The sequence below is a fragment of the Cariama cristata genome, unplaced genomic scaffold (genome assembly GCF_000690535.1).
Source record: "Cariama cristata isolate BGI_N322 unplaced genomic scaffold, ASM69053v1 scaffold20602, whole genome shotgun sequence".
In the NCBI taxonomy this organism is placed as follows: domain Eukaryota; kingdom Metazoa; phylum Chordata; class Aves; order Cariamiformes; family Cariamidae; genus Cariama; species Cariama cristata.
In genome coordinates this window covers 6957-34793 of record NW_009603498.1, presented here as the reverse complement: position 1 = coordinate 34793, position 27837 = coordinate 6957, and the positions used below count along the sequence as shown (strand labels likewise).

General features: G+C 41.1%; 1 protein-coding gene across 1 annotated transcript; it reads left to right on the top strand.

Moving 5' to 3' along the window:
• The first annotated feature begins 688 nt into the window (after positions 1-688).
• LOC104156846 (uncharacterized protein C14orf80-like) lies at positions 689-27245 on the top strand. The gene is made up of 4 exons (XM_009695239.1): positions 689-821; positions 7674-7876; positions 20545-20715; positions 27022-27245. Exons 1-4 carry the CDS (start codon positions 689-691, stop codon positions 27136-27138), a joined length of 624 nt encoding a protein of 207 aa, XP_009693541.1. The 3' UTR covers positions 27139-27245.
• The last annotated feature ends 592 nt before the right edge of the window (positions 27246-27837 follow it).

Here is a 27837-nt window from a genome sequence, read left to right as displayed (position 1 = left end):
GGGCCCCACTGGCGTGTGCTGTGTGACCGTCAGCAAGCTTGCTGCTCTTGAAAGGGCTTTATCTTACTGTGGTTTTAACTTAAAGCTTGGTATTTCACCGCGGTGTGCGACCCTTTCTGGCGGTACCTGAGGTTTGCTTCCCTTGGCTGTGTACCGGCGTGGGCCCTTCTGCTTCAGGGCTTTACAGAGCGGTGCTCCGAGGCCTCCAGCTCGCACACAGGGTGCTCCACTCGCTCAGCTATTTTAAGCATTTTTACAAATGTCGACTGAAATTCGAACTGTAAGAATCACTGTTTCAGTTTGTCAGTGTGCTGTCCTTGTGTAGCTGAGAAATTATTTCAAATTCTAACTAATTGTATGCTGCCTCTTGTTTGGTCAGATTTTTTTCAGTGTCTTCAAATGCTTGTTTGGCTACGGTCGAGTTGTGCCATATGTGGTTATATCAGAGCAGATGTTTCAGAAGCCGTGCCCCTGTATGCATGTGCCTCAAAGCAGAAGTGCTGGGTCTTGCTGTACAGCCAGCATTAGCAGCCTTTCTCTTTCTAAGTGCACCTTACTGTAGTCACGTTCCTAACAGCTAATATGTGAACCTGCCTGATTCGACAGTGTTGGCAGGATGCGGATGTGGTCTTCCGTGTAACAACTGATGCTCAGATATGAGTTTCGTTGCCTAAATAAGACTAAATATATGGCAGCTATTTTGCCTGCTGATCTCCCCCCCAACCCTCTCTCTCTTTTGCAGAGCCTGGATTTCTGGAGGCTGCTCTATGCTCTTCTGAAACAAATCCACGGAGACAAGTGGACAGAGTCTGATGCCATAGGTAACCTAGTTAGTCTGGCTGACTGTGATTTCCGTCTGTGCCAAGGAGGTACTGGGACTGGTTTTGTACCACCTTTTCTTTGGTTCCTTGCTCCCTGTCAGGAATGCTCCACTTTGAATACCTGTGCCACCAACTTAACTGTTGCATCAGAGGTTTACTCCTCTGTGGCTTGCTTTGTCCAGGAAACTGGGATGTTCTTGCATCTGCTAGGGGCTCTTGTTTCCCTTTGACATTTTACTGCAGGTAAATCTCCGCAATGATCTTATGCATTCTCAGCATCTGCAGAACAAATTACAGAAAGAGATTTCTTTTTCCTTTGATTCTTTCTTTCCACATTCCACACATGACGCATGGTTCTGTGGTTAATTTTCTATCGAGTCCTCTGTCAGAGCTGTGAATTATAGCATATGAATCATAAAGACAGTGTTTTGGATTGAAGTTCTAGACAAAACAAAAAGTAAAGTGTGTGTGATTATTGTAGAGGGACTGTGAATATCTCTATGGACAGAGCCACTACTTCAGAGAGAAGCTGAATGCAGGCTGGCTTCTCACAATGACAGCACACTATTTACTACTTGAATGTATGTTATTTCAAGTACGATACTACTCTTCAGACTTCTCTCATGAAAGATTTCTATCTAGAGCCCTTTTACTGTCAGAGGAAGTTTTGAGAATGGGATTGTCTGTGATGGATAAAGGTCTTCTCAGACCAAAACCACTTAAAATCTACTTTTGCCCTTGAAAGCAAAAAAACTTAAACAACGTTGTTTAAGCCCCTGAAGAGCTGGGAATTTGATGCCTCTGGAAAAGGAGTTAAAAAAGGTAAACCGTTGTGGAGTGTGGAGCAAAACCAGCATGATTTTGCTGGTGGCTCAGCAGGACATCAGCATTTTTGTTACTCACAGGACTACTATTTTTCATTTGGCTGTTTTTGCTTTTCCACTCATCCACAGTCTGCTGTGGATAGTAAATCAATTTATTGGCTGTCTTCTACAGCTTTGGGAGGAGGTCCTGCGCAAGTGCAACCCCATTAAATCCTGGCTGCTCCCATATTGATTGCTTGTAGCATTTGCAGACAGGATTCCCATGTGCATATGGCAGGTTGCTGGCTCTAGAGAGAGGAAACCCAGCCCCTGCTGGTAGATTGTGAGGTGGGAATGTGTGGTTCTTCTCAGAGCTGCTGAGCTGATTTTTAAGAAACTTATTTAGCCACAACGTGGTGATTAAAGCTGAAATTCAGGTTGGAGAGCTGTACTTTTTTCAAATTACACTAATTACCTTTGCTTGGCCAAGTGGATGGGTTGTCTTCTGTGAACTCAATCGGTATTTTACTGCCTTTCTTCTCTGTCCCTGCTCTGGAGCACTTGTGGTCTTTCATTTATTTATTTCATGCAAATGAAGTGGAAGCCTTGGGCATAGGGATTAAATAACTTTCTCAGATTTGTACAGGATCCTGTTGCACAACAAAGAATTGAAATGGATTCCTCTAATCCAAGTCTAGTGCTTTAGTCCACGGATCAGGCTTTCCTTTCTCTGCTGTTTTTGTACAACCTCTTAAATATCTCAACTAAAACAAGGAGAGCAGTAGTTGCCAGATCCCAGAGGAAGGCTGTGAAGACTCCTTCAGTATAAGGGTTTCTGTGTGCATAGGAGCAGCTTTGTGGAAAAGAGAAGTCATACTGAAATGGACTTGTACCCTTTCTTTTTCCAAAGGAAACATTGAACTTTGGCCTGTAGTCTGCCTGTGTTGTTGGGGTCACAGTGCTTTTTCTCCCTACTCTGTAGAGCGAGACCTACATTTCAAGGACTGCATGCCAGATGTTGAGCCACTTGCAGTTGTGAAGTGCTAGAAGAAAGCAGCGTGTTGCAAGGACAGAATGCTCTTACAGATTTTGCCCATGGAAAAGGACAAATTTTTTCAGAAAACTTTTGCTTGGTGTGGGAAGTCCTTTTTATCAAGTGACTTTCGAAGTTGCACCCCAATGTGTATTTCTGTTTCGAGTTGGTAGTTTTCCTTAGTCAGTTTTTGATCTGATTGTGTCATATAGATGAATTTTAGAGGAGATTAAAAATCGCTTTGAATAGAACAACTGCTAGTCATTCCCTTGGTATGCTTGTGATGTGATACTGTTTAGAAAAACTTTTTGCATCATGTTTTTAAATGGTTAATGTATTTTATTGCCTACCTAGCTGAAAATTAAATATTTGAAAAATCACATATAAAAAAAATCCGCACAGTTTGATGTTTTAAAATATTGGAACTATTGCGTTCTTGCGAAAAGAAACCAGAAACCCTACTGAAGCCTACCAGTCAGTGGTTATAAAATTCTGCAAATGGCTCTTTTTGTTTCTCATTTTGGAAGGATTTTTTTCTTTATACATTAAAAACCACTTACTGTAAACTTTAGTGGGAAGCCATTAACACATTTCAGCCCCTTAAACATGTCAGAGCAATGGGTCTCTCATCCGTGGAGTACGAGTCAAAGTAAGCTGTGTAATAGTACTCCAGGCATAACCTTGTTGATGAAATCATGATTAGTGGTTTCATGCTGCTCTTTCTTCACAGAGGCTGAGAGCTGACAGACTTGGTTAACAACCTAACGACCATAGCGGGTAGCAGTGCACTATGCATTTAGATAGTTTGAAGAAATGTTTCTTTTCTGGAGTAGCAATTCACTTTTTGTAGTATGGGAAAGAGGTCTGGAGCTGCAATATATTTTTGTTTGTTTGATAAATGAAGCAGAAAATGTTCTTCTGCAGCAGTAGTTTCCTATAATACTGCTACCTATGCAGGTGTTTCTTGCCTGAGTGCATGAAGTAATGTATCTGTGTCTGTTCTTGTATTTGATTTAGTTCCTTTCCATCTTAGCCTGCCAGGCTAATGCATAACCCTTATTTGAATATCATGTTGTAATTCACTGCAGATATTCTGCAGGGTTCATAAAGCGGAAGAGGACAGCTTGAGTATAGTTTCAAGAGAGCAGAACCCTGAGGTTCATCCACAGCTTGGTCTTACTTGCTGAACGTACTTTTATGAATAACGTGCATGCAGAAGGGGATTAGTTGGAAGGACTTGTGTGGGTCTTTCTCTACAAATTGCCTAATCCTAATGAAATGCCATAAGAAGATGTTGTCAAAGAGGAGGTGTTTGAGTGACTGGTGTTATCTGCTATCTGATGTTTTTTCCTCTGTCTCAGCTGCACATTATGGGGGAGTCTGTCTTGGCCTTGGGTACTTACATAGCCTCTGCTGCCATTTATCTGAGCACTGTTTCCTTGTAAGCAGAGCACTGTAGAGACAAGGAAAACTAAGTGACTTCTCTAAGGTCACGGGAAGGCTCTTTGAGCCCCAGTTCCACATCCATGCTTTGACCGCTCACCCACAATTCCTGCCTGATAGTCACACCAGTTGTACCCCCTCATGTGAGGGCAATGTGTTACAGAAGGAGAGATTAAATAGGGGGAGATAAAGGGTGAATTGCCTTGGTGGATCTGGTCCTGAGTGGTATATCAGAGCAGGGAAATGATGATAAAGGAAAAAAACCACCTGGCTTACTCTCTATTCCTTCTCTTTGATTTGTGATTTCTTGGGGAGCTCCCTGAACTGCAGATGGCAGCATGTGATGCTTGTTTGCTTTGAAAAAGGAGAAAAGTATGTACTGATCTTCCTTTTAGAGTATTTCTACTTTTACCTGTTACGGCAGTTCCTTTCTTGATAAATGCACAAAGAAAAGGAAAGGTGAACATGAAAACCTAGTTCACATGAGAGCGTTAAAGAGCGATCAAAATAAAATCTCTAATATCTGAGTGCTCTCCCTGTGCATGAGGGATTGGAGTGCATATCTACAGCAAAATTTTTAGCAAAGTGTAGGCATTTCTGCCACCCTAGCATCATGAAGGGAAGCCGCTTGTTTTTACATTTACACGTTCTGCGAAAACAGAGTGATTTAGGTGTTTGGTTTTCCTTTTCGTGTCTGTAATGCAGAAACACAAACTAGGTTTAAAACCAATTGACCAACTGTCATATGTCTCTGCAGAAGCTCTGCTATACAAAACACTAGTCCTGCAAAAAATTAGAAGCTCTGCACCATCATGTCACCTGCTTAATCATGCTCCTGATCTTGTTTTTTGTTCTTTGGTCGTGGTTAATGTCTTTGTCAGGAATTTATTTGTAGCTTTCATGTGGCCAATCATGTATTCCTGCTCCTACTGCTGAAGAGGTGTAGTAATCTGTATAACAGTTTCAGCTGTGTATTTGGACTAAGGAGCACGCTGGAAGTAGGCATCTCCTTAGGGATCCGCACCCTTGTTTCCCTAAACCCTAAAGTTTTGGTCAACAGTGCAAACGATGTACTTTCCTCTGGTTTGTGAAGGCACAAAGGGCTTGGTGGCTCCTATGGGGTTACTAGCATAGGTCAACTTGTAGCTCCTCCCTGTGTCTTGGCTTTGCATTACTTTTGGTGGATAAGACTCCTTTAGCATTTTGCAAATCAAGTTAAATCAACCACTCTTCACTGTGAGTCTCTTGTAATTAACAAATTGCTTTTGAGAGCAACAGGATTTTTTTCCTGGTTTTTGTTTCGAAGTTGGTCATGTGGTTTTTGAGCTTCAGCAGTCAATGCCAGACAAAGAAAGATTGCAATATATGTCAATGCTAAGGGATGTTTTTGCCACAAGTGACAAGAGGCAGGCAAATGAGTATGTAATGTGATGAATTGGTATGTTAATTAAGGACAGCAGTGACAGTCCCTGATTGTGCAAGGTTTGTACTTCCTGTTATTTTTGTGTGTGTGCCTTTTTAATGAAACCCTACAGAGATACTGAAGCGTAACACTGGAAAAGGGGATCAGCTTTCTTCCTTGCTTTGTAAGAATGCCTAAACTGGATCAAACTAAAGGTTCCTCTAGCTCCATCCAGCTGTAAAAAGTGGATGCCCAGGGGAAAGGAAAGAGAAAATATAGAAGGATGCTTTCAGGGGGCTATTCTTTCAGCCTCTAGTAATTTACATCTCAGGCTTCCCAAACTAGAGAGGGATATCTTTGTATAAGCTTCCATGAACTCCTCTTCTGTAAATCCAGTTCCTCCTTGAGCCTGTGTAACTCTCAGTGTCCGTAGTGTCCCATGGCCAGAAATTTCAGAGCTTTGCTGGATGTGTGAAGAACATCTCTTTAACTTGTTTTGATTCACATGCTTGCTAACTTTGTTTGGTGGCTCACAGTTCTTGCATTAAATGTCGTGCAAACAAATTATTCCCTGTTCACCCACTCCACAGCACTCATGGTTTTAAAGAGTTTTGTCATATCCATTCTCAGTGATCTTCTTGGCCTACATCATCAGTTCTTACAACGAACCTGTTCTGTACTTGTGATCATACTTGTCCTTTCTCTTTGTTTTTTTCCCAGTCTTCTGTAGCCTTTTTGGGACTGAAGAAATAAGAGAGGTGGGGTCACAGTGGATGTAGAGAACAATATAACGGTGTTCTCTGTGTTCTGTTTAGTTTCCTTGCTAGGTTTGTCACATTCAGTTTGCGTTTGGATGCATATGAGAACCAAGTGTGATATTGTAATGAAAAATCTTATCATCTAAGACAGTGTTCCGGAGTCCAGTCTTTAAGCCTGTTGCCATGTCAGTGAAGTTAGGATTGTTTTTTCCCTTGTGTGCGTAATTCTTCATTTTTTTCTAAAAAGAATTTTGTCATTTTAAAGCTTGGGCTCATTAGGTTCTGCAGTCCTTCAGGATCTGACTGCATTCCTGACTGCTGAGTAGTATCACACCAGCACCAAATTTGCTGTCACCATCACATTGTCTGTGTGTCATTTTGAGTTGTTTGAACAGCAACTGTTTATCACAGAGCCCTCATGTGAAACGACCATTTGTTCCTAGCCTCTGGTTCTTGTCTGCTAGGCAATTGTCATTGATTCAAGGACCTTCCCTCTCCATCCACAGCAGTGGCTTAGTTACTCTGTGCTAGTTGAATCCCACTGGGAAGTCTTAAGTGTCCCTCATTGGTTGAATCTTCCTTAATCACTTGCTGCTTGTTGCCTTTGGAGAACTCCAGTATCTTTTTAGCAGGACTTCCTTTTACAACAACTGTTGTTTCTTCCCCAGTAGGTGGTGTTTATCATTGTGCCCTCTAATTATGTTCTTTATTGTAGTTTTGACTTAGTACAGAACTGAGGCTTACTGATCAGAACCTTTTTTAATAATAATTTTCTTCGTGTTTCCTCAGTATTTTACAGTTCTGTAGTGCCTGTCTTGTAGCTAGCTGTCAGGTAACATTTGCTGGTGTGAAGGAATACGGATTGAAGCGTTCCTGAGAATTAAATAGTCCATGTGGTGTGCTGCATTATCTCTGCTTGCTCACTGATGCTCAGAGATTAGCAGCAGGCTGTGGAACTCTGATCTCTAAATTCCCGTTTCATTCAGGAGTAAAGTGACCCAGAGTGTTTACTAATTCCTAGCATGCTTGGTGACTCCTAAAAAATGAAGAGGTGAGTTGGAGTCCTGTTATGGTGGGGATGGCTATTTACCTTTTTTGCCTTTGTTAATCTCCAAGAGGCCGTTACTGGCCTTCATCTCAACTTTGAATTTCTTCTTTTCCCATAGCAGTAGTTCCTGTAGTTTAGAATGGGGCAGCATAAGGAAGGGTTTTACCCTTTTCCTCCTGTCCTTGATCAGTTGTTCATAAAGAGTGTAAGCTCCACTGTCCTCTGCTAATCTTAGGCTTGATTAAAAATCTTGCTCTCAGAAGAGGCAAGTCAATGGGTAAAATGGGTAAAAAAAACTTTCTGGAAGTGAATGAGTAAATGCAGTAAGTGCAGTGTGTTATTCTCAATTGTTTTCTTCTTTTCAGATAACCAAATTAGGTTTGTAAAATCAGCGTTGTGGTACCATGGCTATGACAGGCCAGAACTCTATCGGCTCCCCTCTGACGGCTCAGCGGGTAGTCGGGAGCTGCTGCTGGCGTTTTCCTGGCTGCTGCACAGACTCAGCCTCTTGGAGCAGCTTTTGGCTCGGAACAGAGTAAAGACTGGGGACGAGACCTCTGTGTGCACGGTGAGCATGTTTGTGTCCTTCCACCTTACCTGCCCATAAGTAACATTCTGTGACAGCAGCTGTATTACCACTAGTGTGTAATGTGTGGTATCTTGGTACCTTTCAAATAAATCCCTTGCTCGAGCTTAAAAAAAAACCCAAAACTTACAGGGGCTAGCATCTGGAACCTGCTTGCTTTCCCTTTTCTAAACTTCCTGTGTGCAGGTGATCTGGGTTCCTTCTCTTTCTCAAACTCCCACCCCTGCCTGAATTCCCTGATTTTTATTTCCAGTATAGGTGAGACCAGTGTGGAGTACTGCAAGTAAGTGAATGTCTTTGATCCCTTCTGAGTGCTTCTGAGTTTTGTGCTTCAAGGCTGTAGCATAGATGGTTCTACAGTGTAGGCAAACAGGTTGCCTGTGAATGCTGGGTATGTTGGCACTGGGTAGAGCAAGTAATCCTAAGGCAAATAGCACTTCTAAAGAACATCAAGATCTCAAATGGCCGCTACTGCTCTTGCGGTAACTAATGACCTTGTAGCCTCCTTGAGAGCACAGTGGGGTATGTTGTTGTTTCATCAATAAAAATATGCTAGCACATAAAAAGCCTGCTCTGAAGTAAGCGAAGGATAGCTGTGTGTCTGCTTTAGTTGCAATATATATACGTGATCAAAAAAAAAGGCAAAAAACCCCACAAAAACACAGTTTAGTAGTGTTTGGTAATACTGCTTTTAAAATCCATTCCTTGCATTTAAGAGCGCATGCAGATGTTACCGTATAGACAATTGCTCTGAAACATCGAGCAAGAAGCTCAGGAGAGAAGATGATGTTTTTTCTATGTTTGTATCTTGTTTGTTGCGAAGAAACTGTCCCTGCTCTTAACACAACAGGTAACACAGGCTGAATTTAAAGTGATCAGTGCAATGCGTTAGTGTGGCTGAGGCCTCTCTAGATGGTTGTGAGTTTCCTCTAAGTCATCTTCATCATTAGACATTAGTTACTGGTCAGTCTGGTTCAAAATGACAGGCTCACAGAACTGTCTCAGTTACTGGCAAGGGACATTGTAGGTCAGAAACCCTACCTGCTGATATCTCGTAATGTCTAAGACCTTGTGGTCTTCCTGGTCATGTATAGCTCCCCTAGACTGTAAGATGCCTGTTTTTCTAGAATCTTTTTGGGGGACAGCAAAGCAGGAAAGCGAGAGTTTGGAAAGCTGTGATACAGATACAGTGTCTTCAGAAGGAAAACACTTTATAAATGGAAAACACTTGTGCAAATGGGAAACAGTTCAAAGGGAAGAGTCACCTTTGTAACAACATTATTCACAGTATTTTGAGAAAACGGCTGCTTTTGCTACACTACCGTTGTTTGCTGCACAGAATAGAGAGCACAAGAGGCGGTGCTTAGTACACTGGGTGTGAGTAGTGGTGCCCTCTGGTGATGTGAAGGGTGCCGTAAGACTTTAGGAAAAACACACTTCTGAAGAATTTTTTACTTTAAACTTCTCTTACCTTTTTCTTGTTTTTCTTGTGTGGTAGCAGATTATTTTTTGTGTCCTTAATTTTTATTACACGAGAGTAATGAGTGAAGTGTAGCAGCGACATGAATTCAGGAAATGGGACAGTGCCTATGCTATTTTCTCTGAAGGTCTTAAGTTCTGCATTTTCCAGAAAGAGATGAAAGAACTATGGTAATACAATGTTATCTCTTGTGGCCACACAGAAGCACACTGAGAAATTTATTGCTGTGCCTTTTGCTGCAATTCTAACCTGCTCTACCTGTGTTTCTGAAAAAACATGGAATGCATATTTCATGTTCTTATCCAATAACTGTCTGAAAGTGTTTGGAAAAATTTACAGGTCTGGAAAATTTTTTTCAATAGGCCAGACAAAAATTTTATAGACTAGGAGTTGGAGTTAGCATACGTATGTAAAGCTTATTGTATTAATGACGTTTCTTGTTTGGTGTTCAGCTTGCAAGTTTTCATGCTCCAATAAAAATAGATGTTCATAGGGAGGAAAAATGATAGAACATAATTACAGCGTAACTGCTGTGTTTTGTCATTGTACATCACAAGAAAGTTGAACAGAATTTTGAGGGGAAGGCCTTATCTTTTATTTGATCAACTAGGCATTACAAAACCAATAAATTGAAGCAGTAAGACCCGACCAAATCAAGATCTAGGAGTGCACAGTGAAGGAGGTAATGGTGAGTGAGAAGAAGATAGGTGGGTCACACACCTCGTTTTGGTTAGTAAGTCAATTCCTTGTAAACCACTCCTGAAAGCCTGTTGTTTGTTGCCTGAAAGTGTGATAGTTTTGTCATTGCTATATATTGTTGTTTGATAGTTATTTTATGGGATACCTTTGTGTGACAGTCTACTGATGAGTCAGCGTTCAACAGTATAGCCCCTAGAATCGTAGTAGGAAAGGAAGAAGGTGAGGGTGTCAGTTTCGTACTACGCATTTGTGATACTTCAGCTGAAGTGCTGGAAGATGTGTAATGAATGGTAAAGGCATTGCTAAACATGCCAGAGACAGTCTCTGCAGTCGTAACTCTCTTCTATTTAAGTAAATCGAAGGAAAAAGGTAAAAAAAGAAGAAAAAAAGGTTCACTAGAGAAAGATCTATTCCAAAAAAAGAGGAAAGAAAAGGAAATACTCTTTAAAACAGCTGAAATTCTCAGCTGAGAAAGAGCTTGAAAAATCTTCTACCACATAGAGTCTTTTTTTTTTTTTAATTCTTATAAACAATTGAAAATATTTTCCTGAAATGAAAGTTTTGCAAAACAAAAATCCATGAAATAGTATTTGGTTCTGTGCATTGCTGCGATCTCTGCCAAAATCAGCAGAACATGAAAGGCAGTGCTTACTGGCAAAGCACATCTGTTGATCCACCAGTGAGAATAAATGTGAAGAAAATCCTTACCCTTTGTTTTCAGCTAAAAAGTGGAGTCTCAAGAACTGTAGGAATAGCTGTAGTTCAAACTGATATTCCTGTGGCTTGCTTTTTAAAATTTTGTCAGAAATCCACAAAAGTGGACAGGGTCTGTTGTATAAAGAAGAGAGAATGCAGCTAATCTCTAAATTAAGGGTGCAACCATGTTCTGACTATTCTTTCAGCCTAAGTTTGAAACAAAGCCTACAGCCTCTGAATTGTTGATAATGTGCCAAATACCCAACATATCAAGGGCCAATTAAATTAATTCCTTTCATTTCATTTCAGATTACCACACTCTGGCCTTTCTTCTTTGCAGTTCCTTAGCAACACAGTTTTCTTCTCCTGCAAATTGAACACTTCCATCAGCTCTAAAGGATTTTAGGCTGCTTATTTATAGAGGGACAAGGGTATTCATGACACATGATGGACATGAAGCTCAGCTGCTGCATGGAATTCATAATGTTACAATCCTGAGCTAGGGAAGGCTTCCACAAGCTTAATTTTACATGCACTTACATCTTCAGAATGAAAAGTTAGGTGATTCCTGAAATTATAAACTGAACAGTGGTGAAAGCATGATGACAGGGTTAAGGTGGTAGGAGGAAGTGTTTAATGTGGCTAATGAAATTAAAAAATAATCTTGAAATAGTTGCTGGTAAGGACAGGTATGATTAGTAGCCTAGGATGATTATAAGACTTGACTGCTTTTGTGCGTTAGGTAAGAAAATCCTTAAGGGTGCCTTTTCTCATGTGGCCTGCAGCTCATTTGTTTTGGAAAGGCAGAGCTGCAGTCTCTGCTGAGCCAGGGTACTGCGTGCCTGCTGTGGGATGCCCCAGTGAGCAGGACTGAAGGAGCCGTTGCCCTCTCTAGCCTTCTATCCACAGCTCTCTTCCAGTATGTGAAGCTTGTAAACTGAGAGGGGAGACAGTTAAAAGAGCAAACTGGAACCCGTGTTGCAGGGGGAACAGGAGAGGGAGGAGGGGATTGATGGTGGATGTCAAACTCTAGTACCTGGCTGCTGTAGTACAAGTCCGTTCTGTGAATGTACTGATCTGTCAGCAGGTTGGTGACTCTGGAGGCAGTAAGTGAAAGTTCAAACCTTGCATTGGGCAATGCTTCAAAAAAAGTAATCACTGATTCTGTTAGATCTATAAAGACTTAAGTACAATCTAAAATTGGAGGTTCTCATCGATGTACTGCAATGTCTACTTGGGAATTCTTGCCTGTTGTTATTGCCTTAAAGCACTGGGCGATTAATTGATGGACATTGTCTTCAAAGGCTTTTCACACCTGTTGTGGATTTCTGTGTCAAATGTGCACTGCCGTGATGTCAATCTTAACATCTTTTGTTGCTTTGCTGATCGTGTACAGGCAGATTATTCTCAAGTGCCATTCATTGTTTCCTATTTACACATGAAAACCCTAGAGTACAAAACACATCTGAAAACCTGTAGGTGAAATGCTGTCCTTCACTGAACCTGTAAGGCAGACCTGGGGAGTTCTCATATTCTCTCTCTCTCTCTCTGAGAATCAGATAATTGTTTGATAGAAACCTGCCTTTTTAGCACATTCAGTATTTGACTAAATTTTTTTGCCTCGCTTTCTACATTTTAGTGATATAATCACAGCTCTTTCCAAATCTATGATGGTTTGTGCAGATAATAGCAGTACTCTCTGAGCATGTATTCTTTGTTTCCAGAGAGGAATACTGCCTGTACTGATATTATTTCTACAGCTGAAATTAATCTGTGTCCTGTAATTTAATTATGTGTGGAGGCTGTTGAATTTTTCAGATGGGGGTAGTGATGTTCTATCCCTCATCAGCAGGATATGTTATACAAATGCTGGTTCTTGGTTCCACTAATTCCCTCTGCCTGCTTCTTGCCCTCTGAGTGACATTGAACACCCCTCCCCTCTTGTGAATTTATAGTAATCAACAAATAGAGCTATTATGGCTATTGTAGTTAGAATTCATGCGTGTCTTTCTAGCATGTCAAAGTGAACTCAGTTTAATTACTTCTGGTGGGGACAAATGAAGCTAAACATGCCTTCTGACTCTTAAGTTTGCAATTTGCTTAATCTTTTGTTTGTCACTGTCTAGTTTGGCTCACTGGCTATTTCCAATATGGTGTAAGGCTCATGCTTGGTCTAATCTTGTTGTTGAAATGCCTTTTGCTTATAGAAAACTTGAATGTCACTGCTGTTCCATAAACTGTGTTATTAGAGGAGAGTGTTAATGTAGCAGCCAAGCATAATGTTCCCCCCAGCAGAAAACTAGGAAACCTTTGGCACTAGTGTCAGTAAATATAAATTTTCTGTTTTGTTTTTTTTTTCCCTTCTTCACTTATTCCAGTGGGTGCGGAGGAGGAAATTTTATTAACCTATTGATTCTGACTCAGAAGCATAATTACTTTCCAGATCTTTATAGGTTATATTAGTCTGTCAGCTTTCATTTTTTGATTTCACTCCCTTATTCCCTGTGCTTACACTTCTATTCTTTGTCCTCCTGTAACTCTCACCATTTATCTTTTTGCCTGTTTTTGCTACTAGCATTGCCATATTGCAGTAGCTGCTAAGCAACACTTTTTTAAAAGCTGTCCCCAAAACCTAAACAGAGGGTACAGCATCCCTAAAGTGTCTCCTGCAGAATTTCCCTCGCCTCATTTTTGCCAGTGAGCAGTGCTGCTTTGCCTGGGGCAGCCTGATGTGTTTGGTGTGTGCTGCACCCCTCTCCATGCTACCTCTGCTGCTGTAGCACCAGGGCCAACCTCTAAGGGAGAAAAATGCTTGAATTTTGCTTTTCTGCCTTTTGTGCTTCTTAAAGTCACTTCCTGAATAGATAGCTCTTGAACCCTGAAGTGTTAATTTTTGTCTTTAGTTACTGATACTGCCTGTGGGCTTAAACATATTTTGTGGTCAGAGGTGATTAAATTAGGAACATGTTTTTGCCATACAAGAACTGGAGTACATTTCAATTTGGACTCTTGAAACACTCTTTTTTTGTGTGTTAAAGCACAAGTTACAGGTGATAGGTGAAATTCTCTGTCATTCTGCACATGCATATGTACATGCTATTCCTTCTGATTTTTTTGTGACTTTTTTAATGCCATGCTTTGAACTTGTCATGGAACCTTTTTCCCAATGAAAAACCATTTCCTGTGGTACACTGGAAAATGTGTGGTTAACAACATTTATTTTTGCCTGACACAGTTAATAAGACAGCAGCATGTCAAGGTAAAACGCTCTAGAAGAGGAGTCTAAAAGGATTAGAACGGCTTATAATTTATTGAATCTGCTGTTTCTCTGGTAATGTCTGAATTTCAAATAAACACAGAATTCTTGAACCTGACACTACAGCTGATGTGTTCTGCATGAGGTTTTACCAAAAGGCACTGGAGTCACTTGAGCTTTCATGTGAAGAGAGGAAGTTGAGGACTGGCACGCTAATAGGAAGGCTTAGCACAGTCATACTGGTACTCTGTACTTCGCGGAAATCCTGTGTAGGGAGCTCCTTCCTCGTCTGTTGGGGAAAAAGAGTGATTTTAAGAGGTTTTAGTGCCTCTCTTGCCCTCCAGTGGCGGGCAGCAGCCAGTACCTTTGGTACCTTCTGATTCTCTTGCTCTGGGGCCTTTTGATTTAAATGAGAGCATCCTCCGCTTTTGGTGTCCCACTTTTAAGTGATCAGGGTTTAACTCTCATTAGAGGATCTTTTGAAATAAAGCACTTTTTCTTCAGGAGGACAAAAGGAGCCTGCAAAGAAGGGCATGGCAGACCTTCTACACACTGCAGAGCTGTGCCTGTTACTGTTTTCTTCTCCTATTGGCCTCTTGCTCCAGATTTGCTGCTGATGTAGCATGCTGCATCTTTCTTCACTGGTTCCCCCCCCCTGTCCAGCAGCTTGCCACAGTGGAGCAAAGTGGACGTGGGTGAGCAGGGCTGCAGCTGCAGGCAGAGGAAATGCAGTGCAAGGCACTAGCTGTATTGCGTTTCTTGAGCCCTGCAAAATGCGATGCTCCGAATTAAAGTCTACCCTGCCACGTGTTTGTTTTAGTATATTTGGTTTCCATGTCTTGTCTGAATACATGAGGCAGTGAGCGTTGGGATTTAAATGTTATTTTAAAACCTTGCATCTCGGAAGACTAGGGAATGCTGCTGTGCTCTTTTAAAGGCATAGTGCTTTTGCTCTATTGCAGAGCTCTTAAGTAACCTCCTGAATGAGTGAGGAGGGATGGGATGAGGGGCTGACTTGCTGTAGTGCCTCAGGCCTGTGGCTACTGCCAGACAGGCTTGTTTGAACAAGGCAGGAATGGGTAGGAGCTGTGTTCATGTTTTCTGTCTTCCCTCAGCACTTTCTCTTTTTCACTCTTTGCCGAGAGTGAGCTCTTGGGAGGGCTGTTGTGAGTAGTAATTTTTACAAAAGGCATTGAAATTTAAAAGCTAAAAGGTCTTGCAGAAACACAGGATTTTACTTTTTTTTTTAATTGCTGAGTATGCTGTGAGCGTAATTTCTACGTTGTGAGCACTTATGTTTGTGTAAAACACATTCTTCTGTGCAAATATCTGGATATTTAATTGGTATGTGCATCATGTGGCAGTGGGTTCTTACACCATCCATCTTTCCATGCATACATCTAGTCTGGATCCTACCTTGTCTAGGAGGAAATCCAATTAGTGTTGTTGATGGTGCTGTTAATGAAAATAGTGTTGTCCCTTTCACATTCATCTGTTCAAATTGTTCCTTTTCACATTTTCCCCTCCTGCAGCTAGATATATGGCTGTATTAATTAAGAAAGCATGTCTGATACTGTTATTTCTGGCTATGGTGTTTAATTTTTAAAAAAATTATGCTCTGTTTAAAGATCTGTAATTACACTGCTTAACATATGTTATGTCACATCTAAACCATTGTCTGAATTTTTTTGAATGAGCGCTCAGTAAAAGCTGCAGCAGCACTTTATTGGCTTGATTTATGTGATTGCTTTGCCCTTCCTGAGTCCTGCAGCGAGGGATCTAGATATGCTCCTTCCCACCTTTGTGATACCCGGCTGTGTGCTTAGTGCAGTTGAGATTTGAGTAGTACCTGGATACCTTTCTGTCTAGACCCAGATTAACTCAGGTGCAAGTGAGGAGTGGGCTGGGAGCATGCACTGGAGGTTTCAGCTGGCGGTTGCTTTATTTTGATCTGCTCAAGGATTAATGTCAGGAAGTTGACTTAACGCATTTAACCCATGGATATACATCTTACCCATGTTCCAGTAGGGTTGCTTCTCCATGGGAAGAGCAGCAAACTGTTTGCTGGCTGTCCAAATACGGAAGCAGAGAGCTGATCCTTGGAGGGGTTTGGAAGATGTCCAGGGAAAAGCCACAGTACGCCGAGGATGAGCCAGCAGCGGCTGGGCTCTGTCCTGTACCGACAGATGGCAGCTGGTAGTCAGAAAAGAGCATCTCTCGGGGAACTAGACCTGCCATAGCCTTGGTTTTACAGCAGTGCAGGCAGCATAGGCCCTTTCATTTCCATTGTGTGTACAGGGCATAGTAAATTTGTTAAGGTAAGAATTTATCAGCATGAAGATACCTATATGAATTGGAAAAGCACAGAAAGTATAGAAGTGTGATGAAGTTGCACAACAAAGGGTTTTCTTTGCACTACTGCTTGTGGCATATTGTAGGATCGCCACTGAATCTGCAAGGCATTTTGCTTTAAAACAGTTTTTGGAGTTTAATTCAAAGTGTATGAACAGAGCAAGGTCAACTGTGTACTGGGTCACTAAAATCCTCAAATGGAGAAAGTAGTGCAAAAAATGATCTCTTCTCCCATGTCTACAAACACATTGATGCTTATGTTGTTCTTTGATAAACTGTTTATATGATGAAGTACTTGTTTAATTTATCTCTATCCACTCTTGGTAGAACTGCTCTCCGATTTCCAATAACGTGGGATTGGTTTGTATTTCAAAGGGAAAAGAAGAGCCTTATTTCTGCTATAAAAGTTGAAACTTCTTAATCTTTAATTTCTCTCTAAGCGCATTGCATGCAAGTTGTTTGCTCAGATGTATGGAATGTGAATGAAAATTGATATATCACTGTGTCTTTTTTTAATACCCTCCTTTCTCCCACCCCTTATTCTTTTCCTGTAAGTACTTTGGCTTTTTTCAGTTCAGTGTGTTTCATAAATCTTGACTTGTCTGCTCAGAGCGTTTTTGCCATGAGGACTGCGTTGGCTTTTTTGCACTTGCTGCATTGTCTGACCACAAGTCTGTTCACATGTTTTGAGAATGATCTGGTGTCTTTTTTTTATAACAATTGCACTTGAAATAGCCTGGGGAGGAATGTTTAGGGCAAAACTCTTGTGATGTTGGAGACTGAATTCTAGGCTGCCTTGCAAAAAGTTTAAATACATCCTCTTAGGACATAAACCATGTTTGGCTCTGACTAAGCTAGAGATGTATTTATGAGCTTGAGGTAGATTTTGTAGTTTGTGAGCTACCTTAGTTAGGACACCAGGCATCACCATCCCAGAACGTGTATTTATGATGGGGCTTAGCTGGTTACTTGCCTGGATCTTTTACCACAGGAGAGCTGGGTTTAATTTCTTCCTAAGTGCGGACAGGGTGATAGTTCAGGAATTAGTCTGAAGAGAGTTCATGTAATGATATGCCTGTCACTTTCATCAGGCTTGTGCTTGCTTTTCTGAGTGTTGCCAATAAATGGATATTGAGATCTTCTAACAGCAGTACTTTGAGCTTTTAGTACAGAAAAGCTCATTTGGGGTGAGTTACAGTGGGAGTGGAATCGAGGGGCTTCATTCTAGCTTCTCCTTAAGTAGCGCTAATCAGAGGAGCTCTGGCGAGTCCATATCATCCAGTTTGACCAGACCTAGTCTGTGCAATGGGAAAAGGCTCTGCCAGTGCAACAAGGGTATCGATATGTGTTGATGTGGCTTTTGTACTGCAAGCCTGTGGCACTGTTCTGTAGCTGGAGTCTGTGTGCCTGCCTTCTCTGAAACAGAATCAAAGAGAAACATTAATTGCAGCAAACAGTTTACAAGCAAAAAGCTTTTCTGGTAAGTGGCTATGAAATGATCTCTTCCAGAGCTGGCGTGGAGCATTCCAAGTGCGGGGAAGCTGTTGAGAGCCCTGAGTAGTTGCCTTGGCTGCTCTCTTTGAGTTTGACTAAATAATATGCACTTCTGTATCTGGGAAGTGAATGTAGGTGTGTACCCATATTGCTGCATAGATTAGATAAATTCAGGGTGATATCTGAAGCAAAGGCTCTAGCTTGAGCTGGTATTTTAGTGATTTTTCTCCCACTGGGAGAGCAGTGAATAGTCTTAAGATTGTAAAGATGAGACTAGAAATTGAGGTCACGGTATAATATGCAAGACCTTTTTTTTTCTTACCTTGTTTACTTTATGCCAGGCTAAGTATTTCATAGCAAAAGTAAATTTTTTGTGCAGTTTGTGAAATAAATAATAGAGAGATCCTGTTAAAAAATGCATTGGCTGGCTTCCTTATTTTAATATTAATAAGATTGGTTGCTACAATAAAATTAGCTCTGCGTGGTGTTTGTCACTGTACTGCCAAAGCAATCGAGTCTAATGCCATTGTTTCCTGAAATGAATCCCCAGGAAAGCAGTATCTGTGCTGTTCTGAAACCCCTAACCAAGGAAGTTGGAGTTGAACTGTAAATTATGGAAAAATGTAGATTTTAATCTCAGAATCCCAAGTCTGTCTTTGGCCTTGGGGCTTTCCAGCTGCTTATGTGAAGTGTTTTAATGTTGTTTACACATGCGTTTTCTCTGCTGTAGTGACTAATATCCAATTGCTTGGCTCATCATGTTTATGGGCAACTGGGTAATCATGTCTGTATGGTTTCATAGTCCAGAAATCTCTCCTGGCGGAGGCGAGACAATCTGCACTATGAAGGTACTTAGCCAGGACTGCAGCGCCCTAGGACACAGTGTCTTTTGATTTAGGGGCACGGGGCTGAAGACATCTGAGGAAAAAGAGTGACATTGCAGTTGGTACAATGGAGATACTGTCCTTTTTTTTCTTTTTTTTTAAAGATGAATCTGTGCCTTTAAAAGGAAAAGCCCTTTACCAACCCTGCACCCCTATGATTTATAGCATGCCTTTATCTGAGCCACAGAGGAAAGGGAAAAAAACTGTAATCTCAATACATTTTGTTGTGTGACCAGAACAGCATTTTTGTGCTTATAAATAATATGAACACTCATTGTATTAGAGGCTCTGTCAACTGAGTTGATATTTAGGTTAAAACAAGCATTAGGGGGTTATTTGATCATGGTTATAGATACACTTCTGCTGAAATCTGCATTTAAGGCAAGATTTAACTGTCTTCCTTTTACAGTTTGCATTTTTAGTTTAGGATCCAAATTGGAATTACATTCAAGCTTTGCCTGCCAACTGAATCTTTATAAGGTTTTATTGAACATGGAAGACTGTGAAGCAGGGAAGCACATACGTTTAAATACCATCAAGGTCCATGCGTCCAAATATCTGCTTAAGTGTTTCCTTGAAATCAGTCATGTTTCAAGTAGGCTTTTTAAATTTCCACTTTAAAGAAAAGTCTGGAGAGTCCAGTAACTGGGAGACACTTTTTTAGCTGGTGAACACCAGTTCTGAATAACCAGGCCTTTGCAGTTCTGTATTATTTCTACTTTTTGTGATATGCTGTAGTAAAAAAATTTGGAATGATGGATTGTGTTTATTGTATGTACTTTCTGTAGGCTGGATGAAGTTGTCAGCCATACTTTAAGTGGTGTTACTGGCATCACAAGTGTAACAACCCATGTCTTCCTCCCCTTTTAATTTGCAATCTGCAGGAGTCTTAGCTGAAAACGGAGAGATCTATTTGTAAATGTGAATGATGTCTTTGTGCAAGAGGCTGAAGGAGGTGGAATTCCCTCCATGTTCCTTGGGAAAGAGATACCACAAAAATGTCTTGCTTGCTTTATGCCATTGGACAAGCAGGAATTTCATCCATAAGAGGAAGGTGGCTGTTTTTTGGGTCGCCCCCGTCCCTCCCCCCCAGCAGGAGGAAAGTGGGACAAGATGAACAAAAGGAGACTCTTTTCTTCTCCCTTCTTCCTTCCAAATTACTCTAGAGAGGCAAAACAAGCCAAGACGAGTGGTGCAACTGTAGCTGGGAGTGCCTTTGTGGACTCCTGGGCAGTGTCAGCTGGATGATTCTTTCTTTTCCTCTATCCTGCAAGAAGGGAAATGCTGGATGGAGAAAAGAGGTGGGTAAGCACGGGCCCACAGTTTTGTCCCTATATAAGGAATTGATTTACAAGGTAGGGTCACCAAATACAGCCTGCAGCACTTCTGGGAAGACACTGGAGGAGCTAAATGTGTTTTTTGTGTTCCTTGACATATTAGAATCTAGTGAAAATGTGATGATTTCCGCCCCCGCCCCCCGGGTAAAGAACATGCTTGCTGTCTCAAGAACACTGTGTCTTACTGGATATGGAAAATGAAAGACAGAAGAGGAGACAGCTCACCACATCATAGCTGAGAAGCTGATATTTATTCCAGATTTCAGTACTTGTTTAGGCTATTTCCAGTCCTATATTCTAAAAGATTACAATTTCTCTCTACTGCTGGAACTTCCTTTTTTTGGAATCTCTTTTCCTCTTTGGCCTATTTGCCTTGTGTGTGCTTCACTACTGAATGATTTGAAAGTGTTGAAGCTAACTTAAACCATTTTGATATTCTCTTCTGCTTTTAGTGTGAAGATGATCTGCCTAACAGCCAGAAAGGTACAACTGAAATAGCACCTGAATATGGGCTAGAAGACAGAGTAGATGTTCGATACCTTCAGTGGTTAAATGGGAGACTCAGGTTCCAGTGGCGGAGTTTGCATGCTCAGCACCAAGAACAATGCAAACTTTTGCACAAGGTAAATGATTCTTCTAACTCACTATGGCATTGTTTATTATTTAAAAGCCTTGTCAGCTAGTGCTAAATGTACAAACTACTCGTTTGCTAGTTCTGCATTTTCTGTGGATAAGGGCGAGTTACGCTGTGTATAAATACCCCCACCTTTCCCCAGCAGGGCAGAATCATGAGAAAATGAAGTATGGAGAGTGTTCATAAGGTCATAATTGTTGTATAAAAGTCCCTCTTGCAGGCTGGCATGTTAGTCACTTCTGCAACCATAGACTATCTCCATTTTTCTCAGAAAATGCCTGGTAAAAGCAAGACAGAGCATTCTGGTCCCACAGACAGGAAGTAGTGATTCAGAACTATAAGTTCATCAGAAATGTGGATTCAAAATATTGAGCACGGATGTTGAAAGTAATAAATAAATAAAATGCAGTTTCCCTTTCTAAAGTACTGGAGAACACCTGAGCAGAATCCAAAATCTACCTGCTTTTAAATCAGGAATCAATCGTGGTCTCTACATTGGTAAGATTCCAGTTCTGTTCCCGCTTATGCATGACGTTTATATGCCTGTCTGAAAATCACAGACATCTGGGAGCATCATGCCTGCTTAAGATGAAAACAGCCTGCAGTCCCAAAGTTGACAGTGATGGTGACAGCAGAGACAAATTTAACAAAATGGTTCTAAAGATAGTCCTAAAAGTTATTCAGTAATATTTTCTCTAGGCCCCCTTTCTCCTTTCCTGTCTCTTCAGGTAACTTATTTGGAGCCATTTGGTATTGTACCCAGAACCTTCACAGAAAACCTTTTAGAGACTAAGAACAGTTTTGAGAAATTTTTCCTCAAAGAACAACAATTTATCAGAAAGTTGTCAGAATCTGAACAAGAGGGTTTTGAATGAAGATGCTGCCTTGGTTTTAATCCTGTGTCTGACAGAAGAGCAGTGCTGAAAACTGTAATGAGATTACATTTTGTTCTTTACATGAATTGATTGCTGTAGAAGATGTCTGATTTGGAAAGATCAGGTGCTATGTGTGCAGCATCTAAAATAACCTTTTGCTTCTCATTGCCCACTGTGAAAGTGCTTTCCTGATCTGGGAAAGAAGACAGCAATTCTCCATAAGTGCAGGTGCAGTCCTTGGGTTTTGCATTGAGGTTACAGACAGTGATGCCTTTGGGAGAGGGGGCTTGGTGATATAAGACTCAAATGAAATGATTGGCTGCTTCTCCCCTTGATAAGCTACCTCTGTTTAAGGTTGCTGATTTCTATAGTAGGTGAGGCAAACACCTCTGTAACTGATCATCAGTGCTCTGATTTATGTAGTACTCGGCAGTAACAAATCATTAGACAGCTTCAATACCTCAGCTTGCAGTTAATGAGACCAAGGAAGAATTAAGAGCTGGTTGAACCTGGGGGCTCGAGTACAAACAGAGATACTTTCAATGGTCCAGATCAGGCACTGAAATGATGAAGAGATGTGCTGACCGGGCAACATGCTAAACTTATTGACAGGGCAGATGATGACCTCCTATGGGGATTGTTCTTTGAAGTAAACTTGGACTTCTTTTCCCCTGGGGCTATCCAAGGAAAAATGTTTGCTAAAGTTAGGACTGTTACAGTCAGGCAAATATACGAGACAGGTTAGTTATACTGCAGTTCCCTGGACCACGATTTTCAGAATCTGGAAGAATTAAGCAGGAAGGAGAATGTCTCTCTCTGTTCATCCAGTTTCCCAAAGCTGTCATTACTGCCTTCTCCAACAGTCATCACTGGACTAAATGGAAAGCAATCAGCGGTGCTGGTGATGATTGTTACGATCAGATTATATTCTGCAGTGCATGTGGAGGGTGCCATCACAGAAGATAGGTTGGAGCCCAACTCCTCTGTATGTGATCACGTACTGATACTCTGCGTGCTCAAATACATATGTGCAACTGTGGGAGTTCTGTTCAGAGCTGTAATAAAGTGCAGTGCTCTGATTTATATTTTAGTCTGAATTAAGAGCAGGAAAATTGAAAGGTAAAAGTGACTTTGGAAGGGACTTCATTACAGTGCCACATTAATGTTAACATTTACGGTAACACAAAATATAACATACTTATACAATTTAACAGCTGCATAAACAATAGCTGGTATTTCCTGACTCTTATAGAGAAATTGTCTGTGCTACTGCATTAATTTTAAAACTTTTAAACTAGTCTGTGTGTTAGAAGACTGAGCTGACCCAACATGACCTCTATATGAGCTGCTGCTTTTCTCATATAAACCACAAACACAGTATGCAAAAGGCTAATGAGTGTTATGTTTTTTAATTACGCTGACAGATTTACAGAGGGCTTTCTCTACAAAATGATAATTACGGCTTTTACTCACTCTGTTTAATAACTTAACAGGTTATGTATCTCAACTGTGGAACAGTCTTATTTACTGCAGATCACGAGCTCTAAGTTTTGCCAAGTAGTGGCGACACTTCCACAGATTTCATTCTGTGACTCACACAGGCTCTAAAATATCATATTCTCTATTTGGGGCTTTCTGAGAAAAAACACATCGCACTTAGAAAATATGTTCTTATTCAGGAGATGACTGCTTTTTCTACTCTGTATTTTTCTTTAGTGTGGGTATTGCTACTGGAAGTAAGACTTGTACATAGAGGATCCAGCAAGAGGCTACCAAGATAGTCAAGGACTTGCTAAGTTGGGCATGACCTCCAAGAAGAGGTGGAGGGAGTTGGGCTTGTTTGCTCTGGTGGAGAGGAGGAGGCTGAGGGAGAGGTCACGTAATAGCTGCCTGCAGCTATTTGATGGGTAGTTATAAGGATGGTAGTGACAAAGGTGGATCCACTGTCAAAGAGGAAGAGACCACTGATTATAACTTGGCAGGTTCAGGCATATTAGGAAAAGCTTCTCTGGGATGATGAGCAGCGTTGGAGCATCAGAGACACTAAATGGTCTCCGTCCTCGGAGGTTTCCAAGACTAACATACATAAAGCCACAAACTGGTGTGGTGATAGTCCTTGTTAGAGCAGGAGGTAGGACTAAAGACCTCCAAAGGTCTTTTCTGTTTCTATGATTTTGTGAAAAAATTCTGAATCGCTTGGGTGATTAGGGACATGTACTTTCAGGTTAGAAGTGATGACTCATGTCTTAGTGAAATAGTACTGTACTGCCTGAAGAAAAGGTAAGAGAGCAGCAGGAGGGAAATACGAAGGGGAAACAGGCAAAAATAAATGGCTGTTCTTTCTCTAAAGTACACAAATGATAACTGAAACTGATTGCTGGGGCCTCTACCTACTCTGTCCTGCCTGCAGCCACTTAAGGTCGATGTTACGAAGTTCTGCAGTAAGCAGTGCAAGTTACTGAAGAGGGAAGCCTCCCTGGAGCTACAGACAGTCATGTGTTGGGAATTGCTGCTTAGGTGGTCTGACTGGCTGTTCCTCTTTGCTATTTCTTCTGATGAGCTGCTTTTCAGTGACTTCAGCTCCTGGAAGGCATGTTGAAGCTTACAGACACGCACACGTCCTGCTCTAAGAGGAAGACTTCCTCAGGGAAATCTTAACCTCTCTGTTGCTGAGGAATTTTGCAGCCTGAGGCTATGAGCTGTTGAATAGCGTTATAATGGCTTCTCAACATGGACAGGTTGGCCTGCTTGGAAAGTATAATATAGTAATACCATTATAATTCCCTTGAAATTCTCAGTGGTACATATTTACCTGATATACCTTCAAATATATGGAAGCATGAGGGATAAATTACCATCTTAAGGCACGCCTCTTGGTTCCTCCTATTCTGTTTCTTCCTTTTTCTGTCAAGTGCTAGAGGAATATGTATCTGTCTGGTTTTTGCTGCCTCTTGAATTCATAGGGGAGAGCAGCTGTTTTTAGTTAGGCTTTGAATTACCACTTTACCTTAAAAAATGTGAATGAGAAGCCTTGCATAATTTCAGAAAAACAGGTAGGAGCTTGTATAGTTTAAAACTGGCATTGTTTTTTGGGTCTGTTAAATGCACTGTACCACAATCAGCATGTGAAAAGAAATAGTGGAACAAGTGAGTTTCTGCAAAACTGATGGATTTCCTGTGGCTATTTTCAGCTACCCTCCATCCACTAAAAGACTAGGACAAAAATTACACCTGAAATAGGGGAGGCTTAGATCATTTTCACAGGTGAATTTTGTTAAGCAGGTGAACATCTGATTGTGGACTATGCCTATGGGTTAGTAAGAATAAAATGATATTAAATGGAATTCTTGATGATAGAAGAATTTGACATAACTGGCATTATCAGATCATAGTAAAGTGACAATAATGGTCTTAATATGCTTGGAAACTGTAAGAGCAAGAGTTGTATTCTGTCAGTAAGAATGCAGAGCAGCACTGGGAAATACCTCCTATGAACAGAGTGGCTTCTTGGGCCTCCTCTAAGACAAACAATATAAAATAAGATGTATTACATTGGATTGGTCATATCTATATATCTGATGTAATAAAAGAGGAAAGGGACAAGGAAAAAGTCTTGATCTCTGAATAACAGAGGGCAGAGCCTGTTGCTGGATGATTACCTCATTGTCAGTAATTTATGAGTGAGCTAAACTGCAGTTGTTAGATGCATCTGTATCTCGGCATGAAGAATCTACCATATTACTCTGTAAATTACTACATTGGTTAATTACATTTTTTTTGTGTCTTGAGATATTTGGTTTGAAAATCTTTGGTTTTTTCTAGAGTGAATTTGCCGTTTGCTCTCAACAGCACACTCTTTAATGCAGTAGAAGTTTTTCATCTCGTGCAAGTGTGTGTGAATTATGAACAAGCCCCCTTTTCACCTTCTCTTAGGTGACTAGACAAGCTGATCTCCCTGCGGGGTGTCTAAGCTCAAGGGCATTTAGGAACTGGTACTGGAAACTCCCCAGAAGTGGTGCTCAGTGGGGGGCTGTGCCTGTACTCCCACTCAAAGGTTAGTGTAAGGTTAAATCAGACTTGCCTGCACCTCAGTCCATTCCAGTGCCATGAAGGAACAGCTATACATGTTCTCTCTTGCTCTCACCGACTTCTTTTACCTTGGTACTTTTCCCTCTTTAAGCCTTGTTTCCTCTTCAGTATGTTGTGGTTATCAGTAACAGATTGTAAAAATACAAATACTGGATTATTCCAGTATCCATCTAGTCTGGTCTCAGGGGAACACCTTATTCCTCTGTTGTTACAGCTTTAGAGTATTTGGTTTGGGTTTCAGCCAGTGATGCTGCTGCAGCATACTTTTGAAGAGGGGCTGAAATTCATTCCTGGTGCTCGAGGCCCAAAGGTTTGGCAGCCAGAGTTACGCAAGAATGTAGCAGGGAGAGGAGTGGCAAGTAGAAAGGAAGAACATTGAGTGGGGAGGTGCTCTTTTATTTTTAAACTCGCATAGCTCTGCACATGTGACAGATGGTTGTCACCAGAAGTGAGTTTTGGGAAAGGAATGCTAAAATATTCTGAAGTTTTGGGGAAGGGTTGATAATTACCCAGTGCCTGTCAACTTTAAAATAGTTGTCAATACCCAAGTGTATGATAAAGTTCATATTAGAATAAAGGAAGAAAAGCAGGAAACATTCTCTGTCTTCTGGCAGAAATATTAATGAAATATGAGCGATTGTCTGACAAATGTGCACTGCTATCTTGTTTGGCAGCTGCAGTTATTACAGTAACAAAGGGATCAGCTCTGAATAGGAGGAATTGCTTTTTATTGTTCCCTTGACTAACTTGGGAAGCTTCTTTGTCAAGTAATTGATGATACCATCACCAGTGCAGCTGGGACAAGGTCCCAGTAAGTGAAAGCCAACAATATATAGCAGCACAAGAGAAACTTACTGTAACTAGGTAGCATTTTCTGCTTTAAAGGAAGAAATAAAAAATTGGTTTGAGGGTATCCTTTACCTCTGTGAAGACTTCTACTGTCTGTGTAAATGGTTTGTCCTTTCATGCTATGCACACGAGCATGTGTAGTATAAGGAAAAAGACTTTAAGACAGGATGAAAAGAGAAGTCTTTCAGTTTTACTGTGGTGGCAGCAGTAGCAATTCCTGCATGTGGTTCTGGTAACAACACCAGATGGACCATTTTGTGATGTGATTGTGGTGCATGATCATCATTTCCTGCAGACTGTTTTAAAAGGGCCTGTTGTATTGGTGGTAGTAGTTACATTTGTACTTGTCCATTGGGAATGAGCTTGTAACCACTGGTTCACATCACCATTCCAATCCATGCAGCCATTAGGTGGTAGCTAATGATATTATTAATGATCTGGTCCTTGTACTGACAAATATCTTTTAAATTAATCTATTCCAGATCCATATATTCACTAGTGGCTCCCATATGGACCAGATCCTGGGACATTTTTCTGTCACAGAAACAGATCTTGTTAGACAACCGGAGAACTACAAGCAGGTAATGCTTATCCTGTAATTCTTGGATGCTTAGTATGCTTTACACAAACATTGTTCAGCAGAAGACTGCATTTCTTGTAACATGCTTTTAACTTGGTTTCCACAGAAATAAGGGCTCGTATATTGGATTGTCAGTTTCCTCACTTATAACTTGTATAATGGCTTCTTCCAGTTTGATAAAACATAGACATAAAGGTATTAGGCTAAGTTTTGTAAAGACTGATAGACATGGAATGGGGAGAGACCTGACTGAAAGTGCCACTGAAGAAAAGACTTGTAGAATAAAACTTTCTAGATCAGTTGGCTGACTGCTGTTATATATTACCACATCAGGGCCAGCCAGGTGTCTGCGGGTGACCTTGCCCGAGTGAGTTGTCAGTGAGAACATGGAGAGATCCGATTTACCTCTCCAGGAGAGATGTGCCAAAGCACATCTGATGCTAGCTTTCATTAGTTCCAGAATTATACAAGTTGACTACCTTTTTGGATGGTAATAAGGGGCTTTATTTTGAGAAATATTTTAGAAGCACAGAATGGTTGTGGTTGGAAGGGACCTCTGGAGGTCACCTGGTCCAACCCCCCTGCTTGAGCAGGCTGCCCATGACCATGTCCAGATGGCTTTTGAATATCTCCAAGGATGGAGACTCCACAACTTCTCTGGGTGACCTGCTCCAAGCTCAGTCATCCTCACGATAAAGAAGTGTTTCCTTATGTGTTC

Coding starts and splice junctions, on each gene's coding strand:
- LOC104156846 (XM_009695239.1), top strand. CDS start 689: ATGGCAGCTATTTTGCCTGCTGATCTCCCCCCCAACCCTCTCTCTCTT. Junction 822..7,673: donor GACAGAGTCTGATGCCATAG/GTAACCTAGTTA, acceptor TCTTCTTTTCAG/ATAACCAAATTAGGTTTGTA. Junction 7,877..20,544: donor ACGAGACCTCTGTGTGCACG/GTGAGCATGTTT, acceptor TTCTGCTTTTAG/TGTGAAGATGATCTGCCTAA.